At 36.1% G+C, this 11,769-nt stretch overlaps 1 protein-coding gene across 3 annotated transcripts in view; it reads right to left on the bottom strand.

The window, feature by feature from the left end:
• Positions 1–330: 330 nt before the first annotated feature.
• HAO1 (hydroxyacid oxidase 1) overlaps positions 331–11,769 on the bottom strand; it is a 154,075-nt gene continuing 142,636 nt past the window's right edge. Inside the window, exon 9 of one of the 3 annotated variants that reach the window (XM_053574538.1) lies at positions 331–390. In XM_053574538.1, the coding sequence (XP_053430513.1) occupies positions 352–390 (39 nt within the window). In that variant the 3' untranslated portion in view covers positions 331–351. Of the gene's footprint in view, positions 391–7,256; positions 7,373–11,769 lie in introns of those variants that run through there. The other 2 variants (XM_053574537.1, XM_053574540.1) reach the window with 2 other exon arrangements.

Here is an 11,769-nt window from a genome sequence, read left to right as displayed (position 1 = left end):
GTCCTGAACCAGCATGTTGTAATCCTTAAGAACCTGATGTGGAGGATGAAATCTACACCACATGTGCCATTCCTGCCCTCTATCCCACACCAAGTTGATTCTTAGAAAACAGGGCATAGGATAGTGCCTGCTGGAGGGAATGTGGTTGTGCTCCATCCAGAGACTTTTGAATTCCCTGATGTCATGTCCCTGGCCAATCCACAAGCCTCAGTGGGCCTTGCTGCTTGTGACCTACACATGTGACTACAGGCAGAAGGCTAACCTTGGGCTACTGGGGAGCCATGGTGCCTGGAAATTTACAGCTCTTAAAGGTGACCAGCCCATCCAGTTTGCTTGTTTCCATAGCCTCAGTCAACCTGGAGGTGGCAGTGATAGCAGCAGAGGGTGGCACTAATGGGTAAAAAAAGACAGTAAAAGGACACATATGAAATTGAATTAACAAGCCTCAAATGATCAAAATAGACAATTTCTTCCACAGCGGAGCCCAAAGGGTATTTTTCCTAATAAGACTACAGTCTCGAGTACTTTTAAGAAAACAATTTGCTTTCCTATGATATGAAAAGGAGTTCTATAATTACATTGTTTCTATGTACTTTAAAATACTTTTCTAAATCCATTTTAACACTATTAGATATTAACCTAGACTGGAATTGCCCTTTATAAAAAAAAAAATGTATATATATGTGTATTTTAAAAGCTCTCCTTTTCCAACTGGCTCCTTCTTTGAGTCACTAAAGTTACTATATGATGAGGAGTGATTTGCAATAATGTACTAAAATAATAATAATAATAATGTAGCTCTACATCCTGCATGTTTGATTTAAGGAAAAAGGTTTCCTTTTCAGGACCCCATGAACGTACACGGTTCAAACAAAGTGTGGGGAGCTAATGAACAGGCTCTGTTTTCCTCGCAGGGCCCCGCACATAATGACTTCATTCAGAGTTAGTGCTCGCGCGCATGGAAAGTGTTGGTAAAAAATCCCACAGAGTTCTGACGACCTTTTCCTAACTTTCGTTTCTTTTTCCCTTGTTTGCCTTTCAGGTCTAAGCCAGGGATAACATAAATATTCATCAGCTGATATTTGCAGTAGCTATGAAGTTATGAATGAGGCCATACGGCTCTCTCTCTTCCCCATCCACAGAATGGCAGCTTCTCCACTCAGCTCCCAGCCAAAGGACACTCCAAAAATCCCAGCATGCACTAGGAAGCTTTTCAAATTCAGTCTTTCTTTTTTTTTTCTTTCATGCTCAAAGCAGAAATGCTGTCTGCTTAATGTTTACCTTGGGATTATAGAAGAAGAAAAAGAAAAACACTGCTTTGCCAAGAGTTAAACTTTCAGATGCCTTGACGTAACAGGCAAATGTGCTAGCATCTGGTAGTATGTATCCATGGACATGACTTTTGTAGGGTTCTTTTTTATGTCAAATACTGGACAGATACCTGTGGCATTTATCATGTGAAAACAGAGAAAATAACCATAGCTGTTATCTGTTTCTACTATTCTGTTAATCTCGACGGGTGTTTGAGAGAGGTTGGAAAGAACTTTTGAGTAAGACAACTTCAATAGGTCCTCAAGGTTGATACATAAATAATGAAAATTATGCCTGCCATGGGGTCGGGGATGGAGTTGGTCTTTCCAGAGTCCAGATTTCCCACAAGTCCCACATTAGAATCTGTACTCTTTCATCTTCCAGGGTCTCTCACTCAAATAAAACTTTAGTAGAAGGTGAGCTGTGAATGGAGCAAGACTCTGTGTAGTAACCAACAGCTAAAGGGTCAATTAATCCCTCATGGTTAGTGAACATAAACAGAACATGTTTTTATTGCCACAGGATAAATGTGTCAATGTACAATATTCTCCTTTTGACTTTGCTCATCAGGATGTTCTATTCAAAGCAGAAAAACAAAATAGTATTGTTTTTTTCTAGTCTCTGTAGACATGCTATCTATAGCATGAGTTAATTGGGTGAATTTAGGGCATGAGGATCATTTGTAAGAAGTAGTACTTACTACACATGCCAGGCTTGAAAAAAAAAAAATCTTGTTGGGAATGTTCTATTTCTGAATTTTAAATTACTGTTACATATCAGGACTTCTTATAATCACTATTGTCTGTGTTTTCTGGGTTTAACCACCTAACATGTACTTTACAGTGGAATTAATTATATAAACCACCAGACCAAAGGATGAAGAGAAGGGTCTCAGGTGTTCAAATAAGGAGCAGATCCTGGACTGGCAGGAAACCTGCCTGGAACAGACACATTCAGGGCTGGCTTCCTGTCTCTGCCTCCATCCTGGAGTCTAGCCCTGCCAAGACCAGAATGGGAGCCAGAAGCAAGTGCTCAGCAGTACCAGAGTAAGGCCTGATGAAGAGCTGTGGGAAGGAGTCAAAGGCAATGACCTTTTGTAAGAAAAACTAGACAGTAGACAGGAATGATGGATTGTCACACATGACCAGAGGCATTTGGGAGGCCAGTGGAGTGAACATAGGCAGGAAAACATTTTCTCTCCTATTTTTTGCCCAGTGCTGAGCATTCTGACCTGGAAGTAACACAGAGCAGAATTAGGGGTTGATCCTTTCCCACAAAACTCTTATTTTTTTCAAATAACATCAGATCACAACGTCAAAAAGTACTCTGATAACTCATTACTCTCACATTATCAGGGGGAAAAGTAACCTGAGTCAACAACGACCTTTAAAATCTTATGTACATGTGATTCTTTGTTTTGATTTTGGACACAAGCAAAGTCTTTTTTTTTCTCATTTTTTTTTGTTTGTTTTTAAAGGGCTATTTACATGTTTATAACCACTGCCTGGGTCCTAGCCTTTCTTTCACCCCTCTGACTTCTCTAGAAATAGTTTATCTTCTCACCAAAAACACTTCTTCTACTAAAGAGCACACCTACAATTTTCAATTTTCAACAGTATGAGAGAACTTCAAACCAGCTGTTGCATATCACAGGGGTAGTTCATATTATTCCATCAGCATGGCCCATGTAATTTATAACCACATTGGGAAATCCTGAGAGTAAGCAAGGCATTGTTAATTATGTTGGGAGAATGAGTACAAAACTTGGAGTATTACAGGCTAGCTGGAACATATGTTCACCCTTCATTGGGAGCCTTCTAGCTTTCTCTCTAGTTTTATCTTGTCTCCAATTTTGTTCTCTGAAAAATAAGTTGCTTTCCTGTGAGTAGATGTAATTCCACCTTACTGACGGCTGCTCATAGTTATACAAAATTATCATCAATATGCCTTCATCCTCCTGAGGTTTTCTGGGAAATGTCATCTTCTTTCTGTCTCTTTGATGCATTTAGTGACTTCTAAAACATATCACATAAAATGCTGTGCACTCTATTTATATGCAGGGCCAATAGTATCTCAAAAAACAAAAAAGAAATAGGAAGTTAGATGATTAGATTGTTTATTTCCATTGTTTCTGAGCAACTACTCGGTGGGCTCTGGGTGTCCAGTGTTGGTTGTCTGTACTGAAGCAGGATAGAACCAGGATGATTAACAAGAAATGACAGGGCTTGCCACTTCCATGTGATCCATGTGCATAAATGCTAGAGAAGGGCACCTTGGTAGAACAGAAACCACAACACATTAGTTTGGATTAGAGGGCCCTGTGTTGCCAGCTGATTTCCAATTCCTCTGTGGTGAATACTTTCTACTGTTTGCTAATGTTTAAGAGCCATGGTACTTCTCTGGATTTATATAATTCCTTCAGTAATCAGTATTTGGCAAACAAAATTGTACCACTCCAAAGTCAATAATTTCATGAAGTAATTGTCTGAAGTCTATAGATGCTACTTAAACTGGGACAATTCTGACAGGGATTCACATAGACACACTTTTGCATTTCTTACCATTAAACCTTGATGTATTTTGCTACTAAAACTTTATCAATTATCGCCAGCTCTGCTACTATTAGTTGACTGACCTTGGGTCAGTCATAATCTTTCCCTAAATCTCAGATGAAGGGGCTGGATTCTTTTTTTTTTTTTTTTTTTTTTTTGCAGTTTTTGACCAGGGCTGGGTTTGAACCTACCACCTCTGGCATATGGGGCTGGCGCCCTACTCCTTTGAGCCACAGACGCTGCCCAGAAGGGGCTGGATTCTTAGCATTTCTCACAAAGTACTCTGCATAACTCTTTTTTTTTTTATTGTGTCATTTCACACTGCCGCTAGCAACGTATGACAGTACCTATTTCCCCACAGCTTGCTATTAGAACATGTTATCGTGAAAATATCTATTATATTCTATTTGATTTTTTATTTATTTTTATTGTTAAATCATAGCTGTGTACATTAGCGTGCATAACTCTTGATTCTTTAGTATATTCATTGTACATATACACAAAGTATTTATGGAAAATTCCAGGTTTAACAAAGTAATTGGATTACTTTTTGCAATGAGACTTAACATACATTAATAGGCAGATGTGTCTTATCATATGGTCAGACTCAACTTTAAGTTTACATGATTAACTTATGCACTTCAAGAATAAAGCAACCAAGAAATTAAATTTGCAAGAGTGAGTTGGCAATGCTAGCTTTGGAATAACATGGTAAACTTCCATCAGACATTCTACAGTGCTTTTAAACTGACAACTTAGTTCTAGATCACTGATGGGTGGTCCAGCGAACTACTCACAGTGGAACTCAAGGCAATTTCCTAGCCAGAATCTACTTTCTCCCTTGCCACCTGATGCTGTACCCAACAGGTGTTATAAGATTAAGGTCAAAGAACTAATATGTTTCCCAAGTTTCTTTTTCTTATGAAAATATAACCGGAAAACACTAGTTGGTTTGTAAGGAGACCCACAGATAGGGCTCCAGGCTTAGAAACAGATGAAAAAAGAAATACATGTAAGTATTTCAAATTGTATATAAAACCAGCACATTATACCCCATAAATGCATTATTGTACATAGCTATGATTTGATTAAAAAAAAAAGAAATACGCAGTGACATGTTAAATATGAATTTCAGATAAATAATAAGTAGGTTTTTTTTCCCCTTAGGACAAGTATGCCTAAAATATTGCATAGGACATACTTATTCTAAAAAGTATTCCTTGTTTCCATACAAGACACCTATCGGTTTGTTTCCAATAAAAATTGCTATTCTAGGAACAATATTACCCCTTTTCTTTTCTCTTATACACACTACAATAGTTAGGGCTCACAGTGGCCCCTGTAATTATATCCTTTCTTCCTGACCACATCTGATTGGTCAAGAATGGACAAGTGACTCAATCACAGATCCACTCTCAGATAATCTTGAACTGGAGTGGGAACAAGAGAGTGAATTTGAGAGCGGGGAGAGAGCAGAACTAGGAGATGTGAATCTGGGGAGCTACAGAAGCCATGTTCCCTACTAAGAGGGGGTTGCCAGTCTATAATGAGAAATCATAAAGCCTATGTCATGAGGTGGCAGGAGTTCAAAAAGAGTCCTCATTGCTTTCAATGTATCGTCCCAAGTTGCCCCTAGCCAGTTGCATTCACACTCTTCCTGCTGTGGTCCCACACTTCCTGTGATTCAATGGGATACTAACAACTCCATCTTTTCTCTGACCTACTTCTAGTTGTGCTTTGTTCTTTCCAACAAAACATAATGAGTTAAGAAATCTTATTATGACAGTAATTACTTACCACTTTTTAGGAACTAAATATTGCACAATTGAGATGCAGCTCATACCTTCATACAACTTATATGGCTACAGAATCCTTTTGTCAAAGAGTGGATTACTTGTTCATAAAATATACATGGGTAACATCTGGCCCCATGATCTAACATATTCCAAGCAACTTTAAAATTCTATGAATTTTGACATTTTAGTTATATATCAGTTTCAATTAGATAGTGATTAGCTCTGAAAACAGAATCAAAGACATTTCAAATTATGAAATCTATACTTCAGAAAATCATACTTCTTGAAGTTATAATATTTCCTTTTTTATTTATGCTTTGGAAAAATCATTTTTATAATAGCAATTTATGATTATAGAATACTCATGCATAAAAAATATTTTTATAGAATTTTCTATTAAATTTTGTGATATAAAATTTTCCCATGGCATACTATTAAGTATTTGCTATATTTGATTCTAAGCAAAGAATATCAGACTTGCTTTTGAAAAAGTCTCTATAATACCTGTCACAAATATTTATCAATTAATTTAGTAAACATTTATTGAACAACTACAATTTTGCATGCAAGGTTCTGGTAATACAGCAACAAAAGACACATTTTCTCCCGTTATGGAAATGACAGTTCAGTTTCTAGTATATTTGCACTTAATTATTCCATATTGGTATTTGTTCTACTCTTAGGACAGTACCGAGTAAGTTTACCTGTTTGTCTACTTTCTAGCATATAAGAAAGCAAAGATCATCACATGTCAATCTCAAAACTATGAAACATTCTATAAGCATGACTAGATTTCCAAGCATCTTTCTCAGGAACTTTCCCACTGCAGCAAATACTCAGTGTGACCAGAACTGGGAGCAGTGCCACATGAAGAGATAGGATGCCATGAAGGGGTACTCTTTCTAATGTTCTGGACACTATATCTCTGTTAATGTAGTAAGGGATTAGGTAAGTTCACAGTAATGGAACGCCACCATCTCTAAGATAAATATTGAAAGCATAAAAGTATAGTGCAGAAAGCAATGTGCTGTACCAGAAAGAGCTTTCTCTCAGGAACCCCAAGACCTGGAGGACAGCTCTTATCCCAGTACCCATCATGGCATGACCTCAGTGCTCACGGAAATATCTAATGGGCAATCTCTACAGAATTAATGGTTATGTCCAAAATTTTCACCCTCACTACCCCCTTTCTCTCACCTTCCATGTGAAATTGTTTAAAAGGTTTTTAAAATATTATAATGCTTTAATAACCGACATGCTGTCATGTGATAGCCAATGACAAACATTATTATTCATTTTACTAAAATGCTTCAAGAGTGCAAAGTCTGGTCATGAACATTTTCTGACAGGATATGGTACTTCTGAGTTTCATTCCCACCCCTTAGGTTTATGGAAGCAAAAATATAAGTGAATCTAGACTGGGAGATCAGGTTAGCTCTTATATTGGATAGACTACTAAGAATTTCTGGTTCATGCCTCACTTCTGAAAAAGAGTCAAAAAGTCAGAAGTTTAAGGAGTGCAGAAAAGAAATTGAGTTGATATGAAGAGTTAGGTTCTTACAGGATGTGAATCTTATTTTGTTTGTTGTTGTTTTTGCAGCTGTATTATCTCTCATTTCCCCTTTGTCGAGCAAGGTAAAAAACATTGTAGAGCCGTGTGAACCATCATCATCAGGAAGGTCTGGATAAGCAACAAGGATGTGACTATGAAAACTGTTAGAGACAAAGTAATAGTGATTAATAAATCATGTATTGTTTTAAATTTTCATTGAAAAATGTATGTGGTTCCTTTTTGTTTACCTGAAGTCTTGAAAAACTTTGTAAGAGTTTTAGCAAAGAGGATATTTTACAGAAGGGGAAGAGATTCTCATTCCCTGTCCTGAACTTTTGGGAGGGGCCATCTCCAGTGGGGAGGCAGTTTAGATATTTATCTCCAATGTACTTTAATCACTATCTTCCTGAGAAAGGTCTCAGACTGTGGGGAGTGTCTTGCTATCCAAAGAACTTTGTTTTTACGTTTATTTACTTGTACTTGATCATTTTATTCTTCATGTGCCTTCCCACTTTAAAAAATAAATGAACAAGAGATGGCAAAGAGATTGAAAGTGAATCAAATAATTCAACATAAATTGTTAACAGACCTGGAACAAGATTAGCCAAGAAACACCTAACTAAAATAAGGTTTGTTGGGGGATGGAGATCTGTGGATTTCATTTAGATTTTGTTAACATGGCAACAAAGCATCTGGTCAGTTTTGCAGAAAGTAGGTAAATTGTTTATGCAATTGTGTAGACAAAACAGTTGTTTCAGTGATTGCCTTTTCAAATGTATTGTTCTTGGTTTTCATATACAGTGCTCTGCTCATATTCATGAACGATGTATTTGATAGTTGCATTAAAATTTTTTTCCTTTTTGTAGGTTAACAATGTACGAGTGCTTGAGTCTTCAAATATTTTTGTGTTGTGTGGTCCGGTTGTTGGTGGTGGTGTTGTGTTTTGTTTTGTTTTGTTGTATTGTTTGTTTGTTTTCATCACGTATGTGGTTGGGAAGCTTAAAAACAGCAAATTTGAGCTTTATTCAGTAAAGTCATTGAAGAACTTTTCTAAAGAAGTGTTTCTTCCTGACTACTTTTTATTGCATTAAAGCAAAAACATTACTATTTAAAATAAGTCCACACCATGGCACGTTATGTTACATAACTGTTATTCAGAAATCCTCAAGAAAAGCTGATAGATATTGTTCTTCAACATTTGACTGGATAGTATGGCTACAACATCAGCTAATATTCTAACCAAAATGTGAATATATTTTTGACTAGGGGAAAGCTGTTACTTACTACAGTTTAGAAATTTTAAAAAAATCTGACAGAATAATGTTAAAATTGGATAACACAGTATTGACAAATAAAGAAAATTTGGAACCAAAAATATGTTTGGTTTGGGCAATCCATTTTTTGCCCAAATAGGCAACCCTATTTGTTCATATGGGAAAGAAACTTGTGCTCCTAGATCAAGAAGATGCCAAAATTCCTTGGAGAAAGACTTCTTATTGGTGTCTGTTTGTTATTTAGGATACAGAGTTTTGTTCACTCTACTGGACATATTTCACTATGTCTAACAAGCTTTGTTCATTATTTCCAAGATACAAGTCATCACATTACATTCCACATATTATTACTGTTGTTTTTATAATACATTACACATGCATCAGTTTTTACAGTTTGAAAGCACATTCTTATTTATTATTACATCCAATTGAGTGATATTACTATCCCAGCTAAATAATGAAATCTAATGTTTGAGATGATTATCTCGAGATGATTATCTCAAGATGACATGTCTATTCAATGGCTGGTCTTGAAATTATACATTGTGATGAAAATGTGTCAAATGGTCTATGAAGCAAGTGTATGATGCCCCATGATCATATCAATGTATACAGTTATGATTTAATAAAAAAAAGAGATCTATTTTTAGATCTCTGAGTGTTCTCCATATATCTTTCCAAAAGGAATGTATTAATTTGCATTCCCACCAGCAGTGCAGAAGTGTTCCCTTTTCTCCGCATCCACGCCAACATCTCTGGTCTTGAGATTTTGTGATATAGGCTAGTCTCATTGGAGTTAGATGATATCTCAAAGTAGTTTTGATTTGCATTTCTCTGATGATTAAAGATGATGAGCATTTTTTCATATGTCTGAAGGCCGTGCGCCTGTCTTCTTCAGAGAAGTTTCTCTTCAAATCCCTTGCCCAGCCTGCGATGGGATCCCTTGTTTTTTTCTTGCTGATGTGTTTGAGTTCTCTGTGGATTCTGGCTATTAAACCTTTGTCAGAGTTATACCCTGCAAATATCTTCTCCCATTCTGAGGGCTGTCTGCTTGCTCTGCTTACTGTGTTCTTATCTGTGCAGAAGCTTTTTAGTTTGATCAAGTCCCAGTAGTGTATTTTTGAAGCTGCTTCAATTGCCCGGGGGGTTCTCCTCATGAAATACTCACCCAGACCAATTTCTTCAAGGGTTTTCCCTGCATTCTCCTCTAGTATTTTTATAGTTTCATGTCTTAAGTTTAAATCTTTAATCCAATGAGATTCTATCTTAGTTAATGGTGAAAGGTGTGGGTCCAATTTCAGTCTTCTGCAGGTTGCCAGCCAGTTCACCCAGCACCATTTGTTAAATAGGGAATCTTTTCCCCACTGAATGTTTTTAATTGGCTTGTCAAAAATCAAATAGCGGTAAGTAGCTGGATTCATCTCTTGGTTCTCTATTCTATTCCAGATATCTACTTCTCTGTTTTTGTGCCAATACCATGCTGTTTTGATCACTATCGATTTGTAGTAAAGTCTGAGGTCTGGTAGTGTGATTCCTCCTGTTTTGTTTTTATTTCTGAGTAATGTCTTCGCTATTAGAGGTTTTTTCTGATTCCATATAAAACGAAGTAATGTTTTTTCAAGATCTTTAAAATATGACAGTGGAGCTTTAATAGGGAGTGCGTTGAAATTATATATTGCTTTGGGTAGTATGGACATTTTGATAATGTTGATTCTTCCTAGCCATGAGCATGGTATGTTTTTCCATTTGTTAACATTTTCAGCTATTTCTTTTCTTAGAGTTTCATAGTTCTCTTTATAGAGATCTTTCACGTCTTTTGTTACAACATAACAAAGATATTTGTACCAGAATGTTTATTGCAGCCCAATTCATAATAGCTAAGTCATGGAAAAAGCCCAAGTGCCCATCGATCCACGAATGGATTAATAAATTGTGGTATATCTATACCATGGAATACTATGCAGCCTTAAAGAAAGATGGAGACTTTACCTCTTTCATGTTTACATGGATGGAGCTGGAACATATTCTTCTTAGTAAAGTATCCCAAGAATGGAAGAAAAAATACCCAATGTACACAGCCCTACTATGAAACTAATTTGGGACTCTCACATGAAAGCTATAACCCAGCTACAACTTAACAATAGGGGGAAGTGGGAAAGGGGCGGGGTGGGTAGAGGGAGGGGAATCGGTGGGATCACACCTGTGGTGCATATTACAGGGGTATTTGCGAAACTTGGTAAATGTAGAATGTAAATGTTTTGGCACAGTAACTGAGATAACGCCGGAAAGGCTATGTTAACCACTGTGATAAAAATGTGTCAAATGGTTTATGAAGTGAGTGTATGATGCCCCATAATCATATCATTGTATACAGTTATGATTTAATAAAAAAATTTAAAAAAAAAAGAAATTACAGTTGGCCAATGAAATCTGGGCAACCAAGAAGTGAATCAAAATTAAAAACCAGAGAATGGGAGAACTAGGAAGATGATAGGATGTATCAATTTTTTTTTAAAAATTATGTAAATGACAAAAAGCATTAATATTTTCAGAAATTCTTAATACAAAAGAGGACATTTTATACTTTGAAGATACAAAAATGATATATTAACAAAAGTGGGACTGGAGACAAACAAAGAAAGGAGAATAGATGTAAGAGGCTAATTACTTAGACATAAGTTAACTGATACTAAAATTGAAATATATATATGCCATAAATAAAAATTATTCTAATAAAGTTTCATGGTTTTTAAGCCATAATATCTCTTTAATTTTTAAAATTTACTCTTGTTTTTTTCTTTTCTACTAAATTTAAGTTATAAATTGAATAAATTGAATATTTTGCTTATATGTTACATTCAAGTAAACATTTATATAGTCTTGTTTTAGTAAAGCTGTTTCTATCTCTCTAGTTGCTGTGGATCATATTTGTATACAGCAATGCCTGAGATGAATTTCACCTAACACAAGCAACAGTTATCTCTATGTGATAAAATCTGGGGTGATTTTTATTTTTACTCTGTTGAATTGCTTAAAATGTTTAGTGATTATTTCAAAACAATTAACTTTTTCTAAGTAAATATTAAAAAATAAGTTACATGTTACAATTTGTTATATTATCTCTCCTGATGATAATCATTGTTAAATAAGAATTTCTCTTGAATACGCAAAACTATAAAAATATATAGAAAGGGGCGGCGCCTGTGGCTCAGTCAGTGGGGCGCCGGCCCCATATGCCGAGGGTGGCGGGTTCAAACCCGGCCCCGGCCAAACTGCAACCAAAA

The sequence above is a fragment of the Nycticebus coucang genome, chromosome 21 (assembly GCF_027406575.1).
Source record: "Nycticebus coucang isolate mNycCou1 chromosome 21, mNycCou1.pri, whole genome shotgun sequence".
In the NCBI taxonomy this organism is placed as follows: Eukaryota; Metazoa; Chordata; class Mammalia; order Primates; family Lorisidae; genus Nycticebus; species Nycticebus coucang.
The sequence above is the reverse complement of the archived record's forward strand: the minus strand, read 5'-3'. Positions and strand labels throughout refer to the sequence as shown.